Here is a 24,192-nt window from a genome sequence, read left to right as displayed (position 1 = left end):
AAAAGTTTGTAATTAGTCTGTGGGAATATTTGCCCACTCAGGCAAAATTAGGAGGAGTGTCCACATACTTTTGACTATATGGTATATTGTGTGATTTGCTAAAAAAAAAAAAGCTGCAACTGTCAAAGAGTAGGATTCATCTAACTCAGACCTCTTTAATAGGTATTGCACTTTGAACAATTTTGTGCTTATCTGATTTGCTGTCAACAGCCTGCTGTCATGTGAAGTGTGTGTTTAGTAATAGAGACACCAGGAGGAATTACAGGAAGTGGAAAGGCTTTTGCTAGCTGCTGTCTCATGCTGCTTGTAGAAGTCTATGGAGAGGTGAATGGGGGTGAGGAGGGAGATAGAAGTAGAAACATAGACAGACTTGCTGCTGCATCTTGTAGTAAGTGTATTACTGTCTCACACTTACTGAAATCACAACTACACTGCTCAGTACTGCTGTATAATATCCTCCATACTGCTTCTGTATGTTTGAGCGAAAGAGATAGGAGAGCAGGATCTCATATTCTCTGTGTGCAGTCTTTAAGAGATATCACAGCAATTAGTCTAAACCCACCTGCTCCGGGAAGACTAAAAATTAGAGACAGAGTCTTCGGAGGGGAAATCTGGTGATAAATGCAGGATAAAAAGTAATATACTTGTCATAAATATTATTATTTATATTCCTAAATCAGCGCTCACTCAAACTGTGAGATGGGCCTCGGTGGTAAAGTGCCCACCAGTTGTTGGTGAGGTGCAGTCATGACAGAAGTGATCATAGGCTGCACAGACCTTTCTGTGAGGGTATAATTCTTTGGTTTACATTTTTTGCTTTGGCATAGACCAATGGTGCAACCCAGGCATCACAATGTTCTGTCTGCTGGGACCACAAAAGAAGAAGGCTGAGAGTCCCTGCAATGGAATCTGTTGGTCCAGTTACATCAAATGCCAGAACACCTCCCATGATTTTTTTTTTGTCTCTCTTGCTCAAAACAGTTCACCTTATTTTTACTCTTCGGTTCTTTTTTTCACAACCTAAATCTGAAGAACAGGAATACTTATAATTCGCTTTTGATAAGACCTGCAACCAAGATGTACTAGAGCCAAGACAGCAGCTTGTTTCAATGGTGTCAATTAAGTGTCAATAAATGCATTGATACTAAATGTGTCAAAGACTCCAGCTGTGAAATCATTAAAATAGGATGACATGATTGGCACTCAGGTCCACCTCAAGGCTCTTCGAGCGAATAGGAGACTGTTCACGAGTCAAACTTTCACAAGGGCATGAAATCACAGATTCAATGACAGCCAAAAGTTGACACATTAACATAACATATGATATTATTAAGCTGGCTTCACACGAGCGTAGGCGTATTTGCGCATGCCTGAGCACTGCGTTTTTGCGGAATGAACTATGCTTTTTGGACGCGCATCGGCATATTTTACTGTACTTTTGCGCCCGCAAGGCATGTTCATTTGTGAAAGAAAGACGCATTGATTGAAATAGCTAATTTGTTGCAATTGTGTTCTTTTTCCAGCGAAATTATACAATGTTTCACGCATATCCTTGCATGTTGTGAGCGTATTTGAGCATCCTCCATTGACTTCTATGGGGACCTTTGGTGCACAAATACACAAAGAAATAAAGCACGTTCCATTGTTTTTTTGTGCAACCGAAATGAGCGCTCAAAATATGGAAATGTGAACGAACCCATTCAAATAAATGGGTTCTATTCTCTGCGTATTGAGCATGCAAATACGCCTGAGTGAAGCTGGCTTTCGACTTTCTATTTTTTCGCGTACGCGTTATCCACAGTGTTCATATGGGAACACAGACAAGGATAAAGTTTCAATTTTGGACGAAAAGCTAAACATTTTGGTAGTGCCAATCCACCAAAAATCTTACTTCAGGGTATGGCTCTAGAGCTGGCAACAAATATATGATCATCAGGCGCAGTTTGGCTTGCCTAACTGACTATACTTTTTCATGTCAGTACAAACAGAACAAGACGTTAAAGTAGTCTCTACTATTTTATACTTGAATTGCAATAGAATGCAGGCCACTCAGGAGTTGCCATGGGTGAGATTTCTCTGCATCTCCTGTAAAGCTCAATGGCCTCTAACACAGCTCGCATCCCTGCTTATGATAATTTGTGCCTTGTTTAGCGCCTGGCTGCACTTTGGACTCCCTCTCTTAAAGGTACATCACGTTCCAAATAGTTTTCATATAAGTGTTAAGATTAGCAGGCGTTCTCTTGTTGCATCATCATCTCCTGCTTTCTAAGTTTGTTGTTTGGGCAGCTGACCACACAACTTAGTCCAGAATCTTTTACGGAGATCTTCCTCATTGGCTAGCCTCTCTTTAAATATTTTTGGCTTCTGCAGTGCAGTGCTGGTTATAGCGTAGCTATGTGTGTTTGAACCCTGTATTCTTTGATTGCTTCAAGTTGCTTCTTCCTAGTCTATTCTTGTTTTTCTTTCAGTATAGTTTGTTCCTGTGGTTATTTCTAATCTACTCCATGCTCCAGCCCTGTCTGCATCTATTTTAGTTTGGTTTTCTTGTTTCCGGATAGCAGTGCTGTCTTATAGTTTGTCAGGGACAGTGTTGCAGATAGGGTTTGCCACTAGGGATAATGGAGTAACTCAGGGACAGTGGTGTCTGGTATTAGGGTCAGTGTCAGGGATGGATTAGGGAGTTTTAGCTAGTGTTAGGCTTCAGTTTCCTCAGGCTGTATTCCTGTTTCCATTCCCATCTTTTCCATTATCTTTCGCCATCGTCATCATCACCTTTCTGCTCCTGTCATCTATTGGTGAGTTCCTAGTCTTACATTTGTGTTTCCTATTGGTGTTGATACGTGCTCCATATATTTCTTTTGTCACTGTCCGGTTGTTACACTATTTAGCCCTACTGTAAGTCGTGAGAGTTTTTGAGAACTAAGAGAAATTGCTAGTACCCAGTAAAGGTGACAGCTGTAGGTAAAGTCAAGTTCTGCCATCTAGTATCCAGCCAACATTGTTACATTCCATTGTCTGAGCGTTGAGTTTCAGGATTCTTACATTCCTGCTGTGTTTATACATTTTCTACACTTGGAATTTGACCTCAATTGTTTTTTGACTAATCATTATCTGCTGGACCTGTATCTGCATAACTGTACTGATTAAACTCTCCAATCGTTTAAGAGTACCTTCACTTTCACTTCGGAGAGTTCTTGCTCCATCGGCCATTTTCGGCTCCTTCCGGCACCTAAAGGCAGCCCCATATAGAGCTTACATAGATGGAAATATCCAAATGGCCAGTGGAGCAGGAGTGCTCTGAAGTGAAAGTGCAGGTATTCGTTAACCTCAGATTATATGGCCATGCTTTTGCCTAGGATTTTGTATCTCACATCTGCACAGCATCTGCAAGTCCTCATTAGTTGCTATCAGAAACTATTTTGGAGATGCAACCTGCACTAAAACCCATCATCTATGATGAAGCTTTAAGGTGCTGCAAAGCCCTAAGGTTAGGTTCACAACTGCATCGGAGACTCAGCATAGATCCAGCATGAAAACCTGGATGAAACAGCGCAGCATGCTGCGCTATACCATATGGGTAAAATTCTCCCCACATGCACCTCATTATAGCCAATGGGGTTCATCTTGGAAAATGCTAGAGATGGCAATTCATGTATTTGTCAATAGGGTCTCACCTAGCATATATTTCGGAACTGGTACTTCAGCTTTTTCTGTTGTTTGGCTTCAAGGACAGAGCCGAACAATGGAAACCAACGACAGCTGTGTAAACCAAGTCTTACACTCCACTTCCCAGTTTAGCCTTTAGTCAAATCTGATAGCAAGTTTTCGGTACCTGTCCTGAGGTTAATTCTTGACAGGAATGCATTGTTCGTGGACTTGAAATATTAACCCATGTCATCTACATTATTAAATAATACACCTATAGCTCTTGATGCAATGTAACTTCATCAACACCTCCTGAGGCGTCTGATTATTCCCCTTTATCCCTTCAATGCATCTGCCAAGATACTCCTTATGCCTGAGCGTCTCTTGCCTCCGCCGGAAATTGTGCAATCTATTGAACTGTAACACTCCTTTAATTTCATTGTCTTCTTCCAAGGTACAATTTTTCATTTCTTCATATTTATTCCTGCAAACAGTGGAAGATGGCTGTACTCCGTGGGCTGAAGAGTCATGTTAATTGACAGGCTTCAAAGCCAGGAGCAGCCTTCATTCACAATAATAAATCATCCTATTGTTTTTCCCAACCATCATGTCAGTAATAATAGCTTTAGCGCAAATAATAACAGTGACAAAATCCGAAGCTTGAAGTTCTGAGGCAGAAAGCGTACAATTTTTCTTATGAAGGTTTAAGAAAAAAAAAAAAAAACACGAGTATTTCCTTTCTTTGCTGCATATTGTAAGAATTTTCAAAAATAGGTATTTTCCGCTGACAGCACGCGACGAAACAATTCCGTCTTAAAAGTGTGCTAAAATGTAAAAAAAACAATACGTATAAAATAATACATTACGCTGAAGGACGCAGCTAGTATTCTACGCTACAAAAGGATTTGGAGTGAAATAGATTTTAATATATTTTACTGTCGCGTGATTGACAGTCGTTTACGAGGAGGATGATAATCTATAAGAAGCATTCACTACTTCGCAGAATGTCGAATCACAGTGGCAATAATAGATGTGGCTTTCCCGTAAAGTTAAAGACGTGCTTGACAGTTCAAGAAGAATTTCAAGCACATCATAAGGAATCTGTCGCAGGCCACTTTACGTTAGGATGTCTTACGGATGGCCTAGTAATACTCAAATAAAGGGGGTTATTGGAAGAGCATTCATCACCTATCTACATAATAGATGCAAATACTGCAATTGTATGGTCATTGGAATACCCTTCAGGGTTGTTTTAACCCTTTCCAATCCACTGTCTGACATCTAAAGACATTATGATTTAAGGCTGTACAGCTCTGATGTTGGAAGGCGTCCGTCGGGGTTCTCTTACTGTATATTGCCAGCCTCTCTGCTGTCGGAGGCTATCCAACGTGTCACCTCATGCAGTACTGGCTTTAGCCAGCAGATAGCGCCATTGTATAACAGCAGAAAAAGAGTAAGCCCCTTAGGAAAACCAGGATACAAATTGTATTGGAAAGGGTTAATACCCAAGCGTATTGGTATTAAAGGGATTTTCCAGGCAAATCCTATTGATGACCTATCCTGAGGGTAGGTCATCAATAATGATTAATAAGCTACTCAGGATCCCCAGCGATCAGCTGATCACACGGCCTGCTGTCAGTGCAGCGGGGCCAGATGTCGTCATTGGTGTCGGAGGTGGAAGTGTCATAGACAGCTTCAGTCCTGTTGAAATCAATGGGATTTTAAGCCTCCTATTACATTTAAGCCACTAACACTGGAGTCGGAGGAGGAAGGGTAATAGGACACTGAATTCAATGGGAGTGAAGCCCTATATGATGCTTCCATCTCCGACACCAATGACGACATCCAGCCCCGCTGCACTGACAGCGGGCCAGACCATGAGATGATCAATGGGGATCCTGAGTGATGCGTCTCTAGTGATTAACTATTGATGACTTATCTTGAGGATAGGTCATTATTAGGATTTGCCTGGGAAACCCCCAAAACAACTGTTTTCATCTCTCCACAGGATAGGTGAAAAAAGTTTGATCAATGAGGGGTCACTACTGAAACCCCCACCAATCCCAAGAGTTCCATGTTTTTCTTCTTCCTCGCTGCAGGCTTACTGCACCCCCCACAGTGAGGAGGAGATTGAACGGAGCAGCAGTCAGGCATACGCACCACGGACTGCAGAAATAGCCAAGTGCTTGTACTTGGCTAGTCCCATTAGATCCACTAAAATGAATGGAGCAGCACACCACTTCATTACAATGAAGTGCGTTAACAAGCGCAAAAACACACTAAAATAGAGCATACAGCGTTTCAAAATCACAGCAGTAGAAAAGTCGCATTCGAACAGTAGTCTGCGAAGCCCCATTGAAATCAATGGAGGCGTTTAACAGTGTTTGGCGTTCAATGCTGTAAAAAGCTGGGAGTGTGAGAGTGGCCTAAGGATGCAAATACAGTTGAAAATGGTGCCGGTGTCCAGGACGCCTGATGAAGATACGGTGTGCCTTACGGTTAAAGAAGCCCTGGTCCCACTGCTGGGAGCTTGAATGAAGTGGTGGTCGTGGATGTGTCATGGTGCTCCATTCATTCTCTATGGGACTGATGAAGATAGCTAAATAAAGTGCTCAGTTATATCCATCAGTCCCAAAGACTTAGACTAAAGCAAAAGGGTGCATGTGTGACCACCATCCCATTTAAACTAATCCGGACTAGATGTTCGAGACCAGTGATATCCCCAGTGCTCTTACATTATCTATGGCGCTTCTGATGTGAATGTTCATTGCTAGAGATGAGCGAAAATACTCGTAATGAGTACTTACGCACCCGAGTACCGCCATTTTCGAGTACTTCAGTACTCGGGCGTAAAGATTCGGGGGGCGCCGGGGGGCGGGGAGAGGCGCGGCGGTGCGGGGGGTAGCAGCGGGGAGCCCTCTCTCCCCCCCACTCCTCACTGCTACCCCCCGTGCCGCCACGGCGCCCCCCGAATCTTTACGCGCGAGTACCGCTGTACTCGAAAATGGCGGTGCTCGGGTGCGTAAGTACTCGTAATGAGTACGTTCGCTCATCTCTATTCATTGCACATGAAAAACACTGGTGAAAACCCTTTGCATTTTACTGAGAAACGCCATGGTTTTGCAATGCAATTTTCAGCTAATAAGCTTCTACAAGTGAAACAATGCTTTTTCTAAACCTGATCAACTCCTTTAAGTGGAGTAGGGACTTATTTGTCCAAGTGCCAACTTATTCCACAGTTCTTTCATTACTTATTACCCCACCACCACCACCACCACCAAGCCAGGTACTCATTTTACCAACCTCAGAAGGATGGAAGGTCAACCTTGAGCCGACTAACTGAACCACGTGGAGATTGAACTCGCAACCTTCAGGTCGTGAGTGTGAGCATAGGACTACATTCTGCTGCCTTAGCACTCTGCGCCACTCGAAGATAGCAATCGCATAAAAAAAACTGAACATGCTTAAGAATGCATGCATATTTTTAACATTTCCTTCTAGTGTACTACAGGGTGGGCCACGGAAAATTAGCCTGCTCTGTCATTACTGCAGGAAGAAATAGCAAGTGGCTTGTTTTTCAAAGCCTTCCTGATTTACCCACATGTCACAACTGATGCTGGAAGTGGTCCCTGTTCGCTTCTACAGATCTGTAGGCATGTTGCAACATGTTGGCTGATACTGTGTGCAGCTCTTCAACGCTGATGCTGCAGACAGTGTTTGTGATGTCTGCTTGACTTCATCCAGGGTATGTACACCCTACTGAACAGTGGGTCAGATTTACTAATCCTGTCTAATAGCTAAGCAGTGCAACCTTGGGGATCTCTAACACAAGCATTTTCTACCGAATATTACATGTGCGGGCTCTGCACGCATAGTACGCGGTAACAAACTTTACATTACTTTCAATGGTGCCTCTCACACACACAGCGTGATATGCACGTTCGAAAAGAATGCAACATGCACTACTTTGGTGCGTATTACACATACATACACACTACGATACTATATGGAGTGCACTACCTTGGTGCGTATTACACATACATACACACTACAATAGTATATGGAGGTTTGTCAGCATGCAGCAGTACACAAAACACTGCGTGCTCCCCGCGTGGGAGATATCCGCGCGGTAAACTATCATGTGAGACAGTCATAAAGTGTGCCAAATGTAATCACTCTGACTCATATCGGATGATAAAGCCGGCACATCTTTAAACATGTTTGTCTAACTTTATAAAAATTATTGGTACATGATGTCAAATTTAGGACACGCCCCTTTTCCCAAAAGGCCACACCCCCTCCATGTTAAGCCAAGAATATTTACTGATAAGGCAAAAAAGTGTGTAAGAAAAGTGCAGAAAATTGGAGCATTTTTCATAATAAATCAGTCCCATTGTTTTTCACGTACCCCAACAGGTCATGATTTGAGGATATCCTATATAGAGATCATCTGTTGCAATGTCTGAGTTGGTGACAATAACTACCGTGTTTCCCCGAAAATAAGACAGTGTATTATATTAATTTTTGTTCAAAAAGGTTTAACTTTTTTACATGTATAGCTGCCTGGACACTATTTAAATTGACTTTTTTTAATTAACTGTTAGCAGGGCTTAATTTTGGAGTAGGGCTTATATTTCAAGCATCCTCAAAAACCTTGAAAAATCATTTTGCATCCTCAAAAATTCGGGAAAATCATGATATGTCTTATTTTCAGGGGCATGTCTTATTTTCAAGGAAACAGGGTATATTATATCGCCTCTGCAATATGAAAGAAATCCTGAAAGCATGATCAGTTAGGAGTTGAAAAGCACGGTATTAGAAGCTCAGGACCTCTTTAGTTCATGTTCTCATCGACTTTCTATATAATCCAAATCTGAAAGATTTGCTTGAAAAACTACCTGCTGTACTAAGGAGATATAACAGCGAGTAGGTACTTTTATTAGAATGTAAAAGTAACTAATATTAGACATTACGAGGGTGCGGAGACTGATATCGGGTGAAGTATACCGCACGCCATTATTATCACACTGCGATGAATATAAGTGTGTGCGCATTTGCCTTCTTCCGTAACGACAAGGCATAAAAGAATCATTGCCGTGATAATGGCCCCGTGTTGAAAGGAAGTTTTACATGGCCATCTAGAGGAATCATTCTGGAAGTGCTGCCATCACAGTCCTCATATGGTAGAAATGGAAAAATAGATGAAAACTTTTTTTAATGGTTTTTATGTTTTTTGTCTGAAACATTTTAAGCTAAAATAATCAGGAAAAGTGAAGATATTTATAGCAAAAACATACAGTGATACAAAACTATAAATATATAGCCAATAAAGGGATAACGGAACAGTCAGAGGGACCAGAGATACCATATAAAATGGGATGGTAGGAAAAATAGAGAAAAGAGAGAAAAATGGGTAAAGGCAACGGGGATTATAGAAAAAGGTCAATAGGTTAAAGAAGACAGCCATCACTTCTAGGAGGAGTCATGCTCCTCAGTCATTTTAAACTTCATCTGGGGGAACTTTTAATGTAGATAGACGATATCAAAATCTTAAACTTCAGCATTTTAACACATCGCTATAGTACTTTAACCCTTTCCAATCCACTGTCTGACGTCTGAAGACATTCTGATTGAAGGCTGTACAGCTCCGATATCGGAGGATGTCTGGCAGGGTATTCTTACTGTATACTACTGGCCGCTCTGTTGTTAGGTGGGGCCTCTCCAGCATGTCCCATACCGCAGTACTGGCTCTAGCCAGCAGACGGCGCCATTGCAGAAAGATAAACCCCCTAGGAAACCCTGAATCTAAAATGGGATTGCAAAGGGTTAAACTAAAAATTCTCACAAACCGCTTAAAAGGGTTATACGAGAATTACAAGTTATCTAGTAATCACGGGATAGGGGATAACTTGATGATCGTGTGGGTCTCACCCCTGATCCCTCTCTTCTCGTCACTGCAGGGTTTGCTTCTCCCAGCTGCAGCGACATCATGTTGAATGGAGCGCCGGCCGAGCATGCAAGGTTGGCGCACCAATCATCTCACAGCAGCGGATGGAAATACTTGACGCTCGGCTATCTCCGGCAATGTCACTGCAAATATATAGAATGCCAGCCTCATGCACTCCCTAATCCTGTGAGCATGGACTGGCAATGATAGCGCACGGACTGCCGACAGCTCTACATTATGGACCTCTAGGTAAGCAATGTGCCAGTCCCATAATAATCAGTGGGGTTCACTAGGATCAGACTTCTTAATAAAATATAGTAACAGAAACACAAGTCTCAGCACCCCTACACATTTAATAGCTGAATACACTTGTACAACTGTTGTTTATACCAAGCACATACAAATGCAAGGTTCTGGCCAAGAACTTATGTCTGCGGTCCTCTATAAGTACATGTAAAAAGGACCCCAATAAAAATGAACATGTCTATTTAAGCATTTTAAAACTTTACGATTGTATGTAGAGATGAGCGAACGTACTCGTTTAGGGCGATTTCGCAATCAAGCAGCGCTTTTTTCGAGTAACTGACTACTCGGCCGAAAAGATGCGAGGGGCGCCGGGGGTGAGCGGGGGGTTGCAGAGGGGAGTGGGGGGGGGGAGAGAGCTCCCCCCTGTTCCCCACTGCTACCCCCCGCTCCACCACGCCACGCCGCCCCCCCGGCGCCCCCCGAATCTTTTCACCCGAGTAGTCAGTTACTCGAAAAAAAGCGCTGCTCGATTGCGAAACCGCCCTAAACGAGTACGTTCGCTCATCTCTAATTGTATGCATTCAAATTTAAATTCCCATTTTTGTACCGTTAGTTGTCACAAATCATATAATATTCAACCGCTTTGATGCATTAAGATGATAGCGATCCTCCAGACATTATTATTTGCATGCTGAAGCCACAGACAAAGGAAAGAGAGTGGACTCTGTCACATTTGCTTTCATCCTCTCTCTGTCTCACATCATTATCTCTCTGTTCTCTCCTTGGACGTCACTCGTGGATATATAGAGACTCAGTGGTTCATATATTTCATGGCTTAATGGAGAATCCATTGGCTTATCTTTGACATCTTGTGTAAATTATTAATGTTTACATGCATCATGCCATTTTGAAGTTGTGCTTTTGTTTCTCAGTACCAATATAAGGATCTGTTCACACTAGTGTGTTCTTTCCTGTTATTGGATGCTCACATGTACAAGAAGGGTTGCACTGGCCCAGCATACTACACGAGGATCTCAGTGGACCCAGACAGAAGACAACCTAATATGGAGGGGAGTTTGGAGTCAATCACTTCCCACAGTTGCTGCAGTTCTTACATATGATTTTTGTTAATGGTTCATCCAGCGATGCATTGATTGGCTGAGCAGTAGTCAAAGAACCAGTCAGAGCTATCGCTTCCTGGAGGCGGGATTTATGAATCCCGTAACCAGGAAGTGATGTTGTACGAGTGGTCAACGACTGTGGGAAGCACGTTGGAGGACCTGGACCGAGCCTGCAAGGTTATTATAATAAGACCTCCCACAAAATAAGACCTAGCGCCTCTCTTGGGGCAGAAATTTATGTAAAACAGGGTCTTATTTTGGGGGGAACATGGTATTTGTTTGTCTGTCTATCTATTTGTCTCTATGACTCATATATATCTAAAATCTATTTATACTGTATAGCATTTGACTCCTTACCTTCATCTGCAGAGACTTCGCTACTGTACCCATCATATTCTGCAGACAGTGGGCTGTACTTCTGCCTGGTTTCCCACATGTAGTTCTGTTGTTTGTCTGAGGCAGGTCTGGAGCCATGCAAACGGCTTTTTGCCTCATGGTATTTAGCCAGGCCTTCATCTTCACTTTCTGACGACGAACCATGGAAGTCTCGGCCTAGTAGAAAATAAATCAAAAGATACATTTGGGTATATAGTAGCACCAATATATTACATACTGTTGTCGGCTGTATACGGGGCCAGGTTTGGTCGGTAGATTTATAGAAATATACTTCCAAGAGACATGGGCCACATTTGCTTCTATCAATTTTCCAAGATATGTAGGGGGAATGCAGGAAATGTAAGAAAATAACGAAGGCTATGGTCACTAGTTCGTTCCCCCAACACTCCAGTCCCTCCAGTCCGGGCCTCCCTGTTGGGCTTTATTTACATGGCTGCATCGGTGATATAACAGCTTACCCACATGACTATTGCAGCCAATCACTGGCCCTAGTGTTCTAGTACCGCATACTGCTGAGGGCAGCAATTGTTTTTGAGGACCAGAGTGATTCCACTGGGGTGGTGAGGATCGAACCAGTGAATACAGCTTTTTGTTTTTTCTAACATTTCCTGTACTTCCCCAACACTTTCTACAGCGTGGAAACCCCTTTAGTTAAAGTATATACAATCTCAACCCACATCTTGAAATGACATAGATCAAATCGTTTACAGATGTAGAAGAAACCATGCAAGAAACCAGAAATCAGAAACGTCTCCGTGCCTCAACATGTGCATGAAAACAGCTGACATCACATTGATGACATCACTAATATTATATATATATGTATGTATGTAAAAATCTTAGCAAATTACCTATCAAATATTTAAAAAAAAAACATTTTAATGGTATCAGCAATTTTCATACTGGTTTACGAGAAACCCCTAGGATAGTTCATAAGGTAACAAGACGTGTATCAACCGTATTCTTGTAAAAATGTAACATCCACTCTAAAACCACCAAGAAAATGGCTGCTCCCACTTTATATACTTGACCAGTACTAAAACAGAGCTAGAAGATGAAAGAAACTGGGAAAGAAGGATTGCAGGACAGCAGTGAGGAATTGTTGCACGTCAAGAAGTGCTGAAGATCAGTTTACCTTTATGTTGCCCTTTCTTCTCTTCAGAGAGGTCTACGTCTCTTTCCTTACCCTTGTGAGTTGGCTTCTCCTTCCTTCTTCTGTTTTTGCTGTCATTAATTCTATTGGAAGGATTTTCATCATCCCTTACATAATATTCTCCAGGATCTTCACACTGGTTCCTCTGCTTTTTAGATTGGTCGCCTTGAAGATGTCTAATATCTGGAAGTCTACGATGCTTTGTATGGTTCCTTTTCTCCTCTTCGAACCTCTTTCTTTCACCCCGAGGAGATAAGTGATTATTTCTGGGTGATCTTGACCTAGATGTTTTTGAACCCTGAACCATTCCATCATTTGTCTTTGTACGCTCTCCAGGATCATGGTCACTTTCCCTAAGATCATTGGATTTATGAGTCGTCTTTCGAGATTTTCCCTTTCTTTCTGCTCCTTCAGTGTTATGCCCATGTCCATGTCCATCACTGCAATCACCATTTTGATTTCCTTTTAACATGCCTTTTGAATCATGATGATATTCTTCTCTTTCGGATGTTGGGAAGTCATTTTTATCATGCAAGAGTTCTACAGCTTCATGATGTCTACTGTAGTTGCTATCATGAACATTGTCATATCTTCGATTTCTTTCCCTCTTGTGTCCTTCTGATGACTGCTGTTGAGTTGTAACTGTTTTCTGGGTGGATCCATGTCCATTTGTATCCATGGGGCCAAGATCTGTATTACCTCCATAACAATTAGTTGGATTACCTTGATTTATTTGACTGTTGTCTTTATTATTAGCTCCCTTCATTTGGTTTTCCTCCTCGTCTGTACAAAGCACATGTATCATACTTGTAACCTGCTCCGTAACAGAGTCTGCCACAGAATAACTGACCCCTTCGACAGCACTAGCCAAACCGTCCACGGCATTACTCAAAGTGTCCACAATAGAAGACATGGATGGGAGAGCGATGTTTTGCTGAAAACTCCTGAAGAATGCCATCAGCGGCGGCTTCTACTTCTTATGACCAGGAATCGAATATATCACCAACTGGCCTTCCGATTTTGCAATAAGAAGTAGTCAACTAAAAATTCTTCCCGTTTTATTGATGTCGTCCAGTTGTTTATTGATCATTCATCTAGTTGTGGAAAGGGCAAATAATGATCTCTGTGGTAACAGTGATACCGTGTATTATATAATCTACATTAGATCTAAATTTCCACATGGACAGATGTTGCATCTAACAGACTTTAAGAAAATGTGAAATTCAATAAATACATTTTTAAATAAATTATTGAATAAGCTTACTCGACTCAAAATCAGCATTTACAATATATTTGTGTTAGGGCAGCAGGAATGCAGTCCTAAGTGCTCGCACACGACCTGAAGGTGGCAAGTTCAATCCCCGTGTGGTTCAGGTAGCTGGCTTAAGGTTGACTCATCCTTCCGAGGTCGGTAAAATGAGTACCCAGCTTGGTGGGGGGTAATAAATAAAATTACTTGAAAGCGCTGTGGAATAAGTTGGCGCTATACAAATAACAAGATTTATTTTTATTTACACTGTATGGTTCATAAGTTCTTCTCAACAGCAACTATTGGTGGTTGCCTCAACATGGCGAAATTGGCTTGAAAGCATTGTGCATGCTAAAGAAAGCCTATGGCAGGGCAACTGCTGAAGAATCCAAGGGGTTGTCCGGTTATCATACAACACTGGTCCTCTAGCTCCAACTGTGTTAAAATAATAAAAAAAGAGTAGTACTTACCTCTCATCTGCCATGGGGATCCAGCACTGTTGCTACATGATGGTCCCAATGTTGTAGCAGATGATGTCAGTGAAAGTCACCTGACTGCTGCAGCCAATCAGAGGCTGCAGCATCACCGCTCATTCTCCTGGCACCAGTGCTTGAATTCCTAGGTGCCATGACGCCAGGAGTTCAGAACAGTGATACTACTGATGACATCAGGTGACTTCTGATGACATCATCAGCAAAAACAAATAGTGGGACCACATTGCTGGATCTCCACAGTAGAGAAAGGGTAAGTAACATAGTATGTTAGGCTAAAAAAAAACATATGTTCATGTAGTTCAGTCTATTACCCCCCCCCCCCCCCCCCTTTAATGTTGATCCAGAGGAAGGCAAAAAAATCAATGGGGTATAAGCCAATTTTTCTCATTAAAGGGAAAAAAAAGTTCCTTCCCGACTTCAAGTCTGGCAATTGGAATAATGGTTTCTCATTTAGTGTGTAATGGTGAAATGTATCTCCTCTACCCATGTGCATAACCTTACATTTATCAGTGTTACCCCTCATTTGCCACTTTTCTGCCCCCAACTTAACCAGATCCATTTACAACCGCATTCTGTCCTCTTGTGTTAATTACTTTACATAGTTTTGTATCATCTGCAAATATTGATTTTACTGTGCAATCCTTTTATTAGGTCATTAATAGATACAGTAAAAAGAATAGGGGACAATACTGCCCCCCTGTGGTACCCCACTAGTAACAGTGACCCAATCAGAGTATGTATCACTAACAACCACCCTTTGCTTTCTATCACTGACCAGTTACTTACCCACTTACACACATTCTCACCCAGACCAAGCATTCTCATTTTATATACCAACCTTTTATGCGGCACAGTATCAAACACTTTGGAAAAGTCCAGATACTAGAGATGAGCGAGCATGCTCGTCCGAACTTGATGCTCGATCGAGCATTTGTATATTTGAAAGTACTCGCCACTCGATCGAGCACCACAGGGTGCTCGGGTAAATTTCAGAGCGGGTGGGGGTAGGGAGAGAGAGAGAGAGAGAGAGAGAGAGAGAGAGAGAGAGAGAGAGAGAACCATCCCCTATGCCGGGCATGGGGCACCTTGAAAAATGCTCGAGTCTCCCATTGACTTCAATGGGGTTCGTTACTCGAACCGAGCTCTCGAGCATTACAAAAAGCTCGGCTCGAGTAACGAGCACCTGAGCATTTTGGTGCTCGCTCATCTCTACCAGATACACAAGATCCAGTGACTCTCCCGGGTCCAGTCTAGAGCTTACCTCCTCATAGCTGATCAGGTTGGTTCGACAGGAGTGACCTCTCATAAACCCATGCTGATATGGAGTTATACAGCTCTTTTCCTTGCTCTTCTGGTTATTTTAAACACAGTTGAAGCCATAGAGACAATGTTGACCGTTAACCGGACAACCTCTCTCAGCTACCAAGAAACACTTGGGAAAAATGTATCAAACCTAACTTCTGTCTTGGGTTATGTGTAACGTACTTAGAGCTCTTACTCCCTATATTCAATCACTTACAGCCTATGTCACCTGCACCTCCGAAACATCTCCGGAATCTGCCTTTTCTTCATTAGACACCCACAACTAATTGCTGTTCTGATTGTTTCTGAACTTGATTGCTGTAAGTCATTACTAATTAGATTCACCTCACGAAGCCATCTGAATGCAGCAGCCTGGCTTCTTTTCTGTCCAACCAATATTTTGGTGGCGATCTGTAGCAGATTTCACCCCTTCAATTTGAATTCATTTACAACTATGAAATCTGCTGCAGATTTACCAAAATCTTCAACAAAATCTGCATCAAATCAGCATCATGTGAACGCACCCGCGAGGAAAAAATCCATCTTGAAATCATATCAGAAGATGCCAATCTTACAGCCTGTGAATTTGGACCATGTGCAAGTTCTTAAACTGAAGAATTTGTGGCTCGGTGTGAAGTGTCTGACCACAATGAGAGCTGATCATGGCGCAAAAATGTACATACACTCATTGTCCAAAAACAGGCAGGAGTTGGTAATACAATATTAGAGCAAGACTGACAATTTATTGCGGAAAACTGGACTCTTGAAAGGAGGCTCTAGTACCCTGTTATACCGCCAGTAGCTTGTATATAAGATGTGATACGGGTGGGCATGGAGGCTCTAGTACCCTGTTGTATCGCCTCTAGCTTGGATACAAGATGCGATACGGGAGGGCATGGAGGCTCTAGGACCCTGTTGTATCGCCTCTAGCTTGGATACAAGATGTGATACGGGAGGGCATGGAGGCTCTAGGACCCTGTTGTATCGCCTCTAGCTTGGATACAAGATGTGATACGGGAGGGCATGGAGGCTCTAGGACCCTGTTGTATCGCCTCTAGCTTGTATATAAGATGTGATACGGGAGGGCATGGAGGCTCTAGTACCATGTTGTATCGCCACTAGCCTGTATATAAGATATGATACAGAAGGGCATGGAGGCTCTAGTACCCTGTTTACAGCCACTAGCTTGTATATAAGATGTGATACGGGTGGGCATGGAGGCTCTAGTACCCTGTTGTACCGCCACTAGATTGTATATAAGATGTGATACGGGTGGGCATGGAGGCTCTAGTACCCTGTGTTACCACCTCTAGCTTGGATACAAGATGTGATACGGGTGGGCATGGAGGCTGTAGTACCCTGTGTTACCACCTCTAGCTTGGATACAAGATGTGATACGGGTGGGCATGGAGGCTCTAGCACCCTGTTGGGCTGCCTCTAGCTTGGATATGTGATACGGGCGGCCATGGAGGCATTCAGGTTCAGTCCATCAATAAGCAGGAAGCAGCACGGCAGAGAAAGTCCTTATTGAGTCATTTCATAGGTAAAAAATCCTCATCTTTATTGGAGCACCCAGGTATAAAAAAAATGGCAGAACGCGACGTTTCGGACGACACAGCGGCCTTTGTTAGCCTGATTTTTTTACCTATGCAATGACTCAATAATGACTTTCTCTGCTGTGCTGCTTCCTGCTTATTGATGGATTGCTCGTTTTGATATAGTGAAGCTTGCATGGACCTTCTTGTACTCCCCCACCAAAGTGGTATTATTTTCAGGTGTGCTGCTGTCTCCTTTGCTCACGGCATTCAGGTTCAGTATCCTGCGGCATATTGCTGCATATTTGCTGTAACTGAGCCTCTAGAGCGTGTAAACCCATCGGCTATCGAAGTTGGCGTCCCAGATGGTCCCATACATGTTCTATTGGGGATAAATCTGTCACTGCAGGATGTCCTGAACATATTGCTGAGCTGTCATTGTAGCTCGTACCACTGCTAGGAATGACTGACTGTCATATGTGATGGCTTCCTGACCATCACACCAGCAGGGGGCAGTGTGCTGCTTCACAGCAAAGGCAGGATTGAGGCGCTCACCCCTAGGTCTCCATGCCAGAACTCTAATCATTTGTATATCTGCCTGAGATGTAACTGCATGCTGAGTTTTGCAGCAAAAGGACAACTTCTTCTAGTTGATTGATTTTTTTTAGACAAAGAGTGTAATTGTTGACGTATTGAAGTTAAAGGTGTAGTAGAATAAGAATTGTGTAATCTAAAAATTTTAGGAGGTTTTCAGGCACTTTTCAGTGCCTTCAATTTAATGAATGTGCAGCTATCTGGGATTGTGTACCCCAATCAATAACATTACAGGAGGTGTTTTAAAGTAACCCCCAAGGGTCAGGAGCTCACAATTGATATGTAAGTCAGTACTTATAGGGGATGATTACCTGCTATTTATATTTCCTCCGATCTTGTTCCTTGGCTGCTTTTTAGCTCAGTTCTACTAGGATCTAGCTGTGATCCGTGACTATAGTTTAGCTATGTATAGTGCTAAATTTGAAGTAGTCTGGGACACACCCCTTGTCTCATCATTGGTTCAGAGGAGACAAAAGGTGCATCTCCTTGAACCAATGATGAGACAGGGGTGTGTTTCAGACTACTTTAGATTAGGCTGCATAGGAGAAAAAAGGTGCATCTCCTTGAACCAGTGATGAGACAGGGGTGTGTTTTAGACTACTTTGGTTCAAGGAGATGCACCTTTTTTCTCACCTGCAGCCAAATCTAAAGTAGTCTGAAACACACCCCTGTCTCATCATTGGTTCAAGGAGATGCACCTTTTGTCTCCTGTGCAGCCTAAGCTTAAGTAGTCTGAAACACACCCCTGTCTCATCATTGGTTCAAGGAGATGCACCTTTTGTCTCCTCTGCAGCCTAATCTAAAGTAGTCTGAAACACACCCCTGTCTCATCATTGGTTCAAGGAGATGCACCTTTTGTCTCCTCTGCAGCCTAATCTAAAGTAGTCTGAAACACACCCCTGTCTCATCATTGGTTCAGGCTACAGAGGAGACAAAAGGTGCATCTCCTTGAACCAATGATGAGACAGGGGTGTGTTTTCGACTACTTTAGATTAGGCTGCAGAGGAGACAAAAGGTGCATCTCCTTGAACCAATGATGAGACAGGGGTGTGTTTCAGACTACTTTAGATTAGGTACTGTAGCTGAACTATATAGTCACAGATCACAGCTCTATAGAAGCAGCCAAGGAGCAAGATCTGCGGAAAAACAAATAGCAGGCAATGAGGTACCTCATTAGGTATTGACTTACATATTAATTTTAAGCTCCTGACTGGAGGGTCGCTTTAAGGTGAAATACACAGTATGAATGCTGGGAAAGTTAATGACAATTCAGAAAGTCGGTTCTGGGCCACATACAGTCAAAAATCATTATGATTTTTTTTCTTCTTTTTCCCTTGCGAATACGCTTTTGAAAGTAACAAATAAAATCAGCCTACTATAGTCCCGGGGTGTTTTACAGTGAGCAACTTTTCAATGAGCATGTTATAATTTTAGCACTTAATATTCTTCTACTCTTACTGAAAAGCCGCTCTAGAATTATGTTACATTGTCCTCCGATGAATGACTTACCAAGAAGGAAAATGTGGTTATTCTTTTGTCATTGCTGAGCTACGACTTAGCATAACTAAGTGACATTTTAATGATGGTGCCAATCACAGCGATACATTATTGTATGGAATATCCGAGTATTTTTATTCACATTCTGAAATGGATACTGAGACAATTCCGAGGTATTATTAATAACGCCGGCGGCTATGTATAGACTTCTATGTGGAATTGTTTTTAATATGATATTCTTTTCCCCCCACCCGATAGTTTCCTATATTAGTAAGTCCAATTAACCCCTTACAGGGAATGTGTCGCCTAGATACTTTTTTTTTTTTAAATTAAAACGAGATAGGGAAGCATTTTCCGTTTTTCTAATCTGTTCTTATTTTATGATTGAAGTTTTTTTTTTTTTTACTCTGTTGTCTGTACATTACTATGGGGATGGGCATCTTGCCTTGGCTGCAGTTATCAGGATTTAGAGATGCATTACAGCAAAACTCATGGGCCATAGAAGCAATGGACAGGTGGAAAACTATTGGCTTTTATAGGGGACTGTTCTACACATGCTCTGTGACGTGTGCAGGGAGGGGGAGCAGGTGAGCTGTGACCATCACCTATTGTGAATTGTGGATCCTGTGTTATTTATATATGCGTGTTACCTTTCATTGCCTGTGATGATAATGAGCTGCCTGCAAAGAAGCAGTTTTTACAGAACAGGAAGTCTCAGACTACTATTAGGCCTAGTGGTCAGTATGAAAATAGCAGGATTTTAGGATTTCTTAAATATAGGCTGTGACATTGAAATTTTTTTTTTTTTAAATCACCAAAAATTCTTTTAAAATATGTTTAACCCCTTAATGACACGGCCTAATTTGGCATAGAAGACCAAACGATTTTTGGGATTTTTTCATCTCCATTTTTTAAAAGCCATAACTTTTTTTTATTTTTCTGTCGACCCGGCCGTATAAGGGCTTGTTTTTTGCGTGGCGAGCTGTAGTTTTTATTTGTACTATTTTTGCATACATAGACTATATTGTAAAACTTTTATTTTTTTTTTATGATCGTTTGGAGAGAAAATGCATTAATTCTGCCAGAGATTAAATTTTTTTTTTTTTTTTTTAAAGCATTGATTATGCAGCATAACACATGACACAATCCATTTTTTTCTTTGGGTCGGTACGATTACAATGATACCAAAATTCTTATATTTTTTTTAGGTTTTTCCACTTTTGCACAATAAAACCCCTTTTTTGGAATTTTTTTTTTTCTAAATCACTGCATCCAAAGTCCTATAACTTTTTTATTTTTCCATGGACGGAGCTCTGTGAGGATTTTTTGCGAGATGAGCTGTAGTTTTATTGGTACCATTTTGGGATACATACGTTTTTTTTAATCACTTTTGTTGCGTTTTTTGGGAGGCAAAATGCTAAAAATTAGCATTTTGCCTCAGTTTTTTAGTGTTTTTTTAAACGCTTTTTGCCGTGCAGGATAAAAACCATGTTCAATTTATTGTACGCATTGTTACGGACGTGTCGATACCAAATATGTGGGATTTTTTTTATGCTAATATGAGAAAAAGCATAAAAAAACTGGTTTTTTTAACTTTTTTTTTTACATTTTTATTTTTTGTACTTTATTTTTCTCTTCTTTCTACACAATCTGTGTCCCTCTGAGGGACTTCCACTGCAGGACTGAAGATCACTACGATAAGGCATGGCAGGACTTCTCTCTCTCTTATAGCGATATTAGTCAATGGCAATACAGGACGCCGGTATGTGGCGTCCTGTTGCCATAGCAACCAGCTGGGCACTCGTAATTATATCGCGAGAGGCGGCTGAAATCACAGAGGGAGCGCGCTCCCTCTGTGAACCCTTTCCCTGCCGCGATCTACTTAGAACGCGGCAGGGAAAGGGCTAACAGCGGGTGGGCGCAGCGGGAGGCTGGCTACTAGTGACAGCCGACTCCCGCTGCTGGATAGCGTGAGATCTGCTATGATCCCGCGCTATCCCTATGACGTAAGGGTACGTCATTTTGCGGGAAGTACCCCGCTCCCATGACGTACCCTTACGTCATGGGGAGGGAAGGGGTTAAAGGGCCTCTCTGACAACAACTCATTTTTCTATCCCTGTCTCCCTCACTTGATTACCTCTCACACTTTAAACATCTTCGTTGTATACTTCAGTCACTTTTATGCAGTGCAGCCTCCTGTCAGATAATTACTTGGCTTTGATATTGAGATTTTTTTTCCTGCTTTCTCTTTTACTATTCTGTGCTATCAATTCCATGATACATCAGCACATCAGATAAACAACTAGACCCTGTACCATCTCTGTCTGCTGGGAGGACACTGTAATTATCATCATCTTACATATTAACCTAAGTAAGCTAGAGAGCACAAGAATATAGTTAGGTTGAACTGTCATCTCCTTCATTTTAACTATATGACAGCAGCCTCTAAACATTAGCAGTAACTGTGATAGGAGTTACTATGTACCCTTTTACAGAGCTTGTGTGGTAGAGTCCATCACACAGGAATTATGCTGACTTAAAAACGAACTCCATCCACCGAGCGATGATCACTCCTGTGAGAATACACAGGAGCAATTATCGCTAGAGCGGTTGCTGGCTGCTGGAGCGTCTGACAGTCATCCTGTGTAAAAGGGCCTTAATCAAGGTAATACTAACCAACTTATATACATACTTGGGGGCTAGTTTCATAATGAATTAAAACATTTCTTTTACCAGAGTGGCTCTTTAAGACAGTTTTATATGAGCTATTTTTGTAAAAAGGTTATTTATACAAGTTATTTTCTGATGACACATTTCCTTTAAAGGGGTTCTGTCATTTAAAAAAAATTCTATACTCACCTATTTCTCCCCCGTCAGTCTTCTTACATCTTCTCCTAGCTGTGCTTTTGCAGTGCCCCCTGGGTCAGTTCACTGCACGCTAGCTGGCTTCTTACGATGCTGGCATTCCTCATATTCCTTCTGGTCGGGTCAGTGAAAGTCACGTCCCTTTGCTGTAGCGTTCACTGGCTAAGAAGGAATGCTAATCTATTTCAGAGACAGTTCGCATGAGTAGCCTCTGAAAAAAATCGTCACTCCCCCTGCTGGTCTGTGAGCTGTGACGTAACGTACATTGGCTGGCAGGAAGAAGACTGCCAACCAATGTACGTAACCTCCCAGGAAGCAGAAGAATCAGGCAGAGGGGAGGTGACCTAACCAGACTGCAGCAGACAGCAGAAGATCGGTGAGGTGAAGATCTGGTAAGTAGACTGATGGGGTGGGAATAGGTAAGTATAGAATTTCTTTCTCTATTTTTTAATGACAGAACCCCTTTAAGGGCTGGCCTTCAGAACCTAGTGTTTTGGTTTCTGGTAGGAGGACTTGTTGTTAGTGTGATGAATTGTAGATTTTATTGACAACTGATTAGGGTTTATACAGTTTATCAATATTTGGAAGGAACTTTCAAAATGCAGTTCTGCTAATGTTTTTTGACAGCTTTCTTTGTTAACGTCATATATAAATAATATGTTAACTTTATGCTGCAGGTTCATAAGATTACGGCGGTGAGAAATTGGTTTAGTTTTTTTAATATGCATTTGTACATTTGCTGAATAAAAACATCTATTTTATGTTGCCACATTTTGAGACACAACTTTGTTATTTTTCCATCAACGTAGCCACTTGGGGCTTATTTACTGTGGGGTGAGTTTCACTGGGGCTTTTTTTGTATCACGCTGTGATACAGTATATATAATTTATGGTTTGCCTTTTATTTGCTTAGTTTTGTTTTACCGAGAATGCAAACAAACTGGAATTCCAGCAATTGTGTTTGGCACTCATGTATTCATGGCATGTGTGATGTGGTTTAAATAATGCGTTATGTAGAGGCACCAAACATCTATTTTTTAACTATACAAAAGTTTTGAAAGAATGATTTCCTTCATTTTTTTTCTTAGACGAAGGGTTCTTTATATTTCATCAGATTTTTATGAACTTTATTTTTACTTTAATTTGGTCCTACAAAGGGACTAGAAAGTGCGATCCTTTGTTAACTTACATAATGCTCTAAAATATAAAGTATCCAAAAGTACTATTGCCTGTCAGTGTGAAACTGACAGGCAAACTGCTGTAATGGGCCATACCTCTGCAGAACGTAGGGGCCAACTGCCATGGAAGCCAATCAGCGCCCCACAAATGCGTCACAAGAAGCGGAATAGCTAAAAAGGCAGCCTCCTTTCTTTATCGAACTCCCTAGATGCCACAGTTGCTAATGACTGTGGCATCTAAGGAGTTAAATGGGTGGCATCGACAATCCACTGGACGCACCATTACATCCTATTGCAGTAATGGTATGTTCATTTTCAGGAAGGGTTGAAATGCGTTGTATGAGATTGGACTTGTCTGCGTTAGCATACTTTTACATGAGCCAATTATGACCCGAAAAATTGCACAAACAAGCAATTTTAAGCTATAGTCGTCCCTGTAGATATGGGACCCGGCAGGGCAATTAGGCGACAATGTTTTTTGTTGGTATTTGCAGCTAATTACAGAAAACAGAATGTACAATAGTAACAAAGCTCCATCTCACCTTGATGATTCTTTGCACCAAACTCTGAGCTTCCTCGGTGGAACCCTCCAGTTTTGCTAACACACATTTTCTTATTGATGTAGATAAAAAGTAACAGGAGGAGAATGATGGACACGCCAACTGCTGAAAGAAACCCAACAGCTTCTGGGGACACTAGAACAAGAAACAGAAACAGATAATCAGGAGGCCACAGAACTATTATCAAACATGAGAGGGGGTATTTACCCATTAAAAGGACTGTCTCTGGGATCAACAATAAAGAGACAATGGTGGGCCATGAAATAATATAATAAAGCTGTACTTTACAGTTGGGGCTCATTTACATATAAACGATTGTAAGATTGACAGTTTAGCAATCATTTTGCATAAAGTACTAATGGGCACTAATGCCAATTAGCGCTTTATCAGCTTCATTTGCATGTAAATGA

At 41.8% G+C, this 24,192-nt stretch overlaps 1 protein-coding gene across 1 annotated transcript in view; it reads right to left on the bottom strand.

Annotated features, from left to right (window-relative positions):
• The window catches only part of SYT14 (synaptotagmin 14), a 196,056-nt gene that overhangs the window by 84,460 nt on the left and 87,404 nt on the right, over positions 1-24,192 (bottom strand). Inside the window, exons 3-4 of the mRNA XM_066595594.1 lie at positions 23,765-23,917; positions 11,317-11,511 (exon numbers count right to left, since the gene is read on the bottom strand). Of these exons, the coding sequence (XP_066451691.1) occupies positions 11,317-11,511; positions 23,765-23,917 (348 nt within the window). The remainder of the gene's footprint in view (positions 1-11,316; positions 11,512-23,764; positions 23,918-24,192) is intronic.

Source organism: Eleutherodactylus coqui, chromosome 3, assembly GCF_035609145.1.
Source record: "Eleutherodactylus coqui strain aEleCoq1 chromosome 3, aEleCoq1.hap1, whole genome shotgun sequence".
NCBI lineage: Eukaryota > Metazoa > Chordata > Amphibia > Anura > Eleutherodactylidae > Eleutherodactylus > Eleutherodactylus coqui.
Note: the sequence above shows the minus strand (reverse complement) of the source record. Positions and strands in the feature narration are given on the sequence as shown.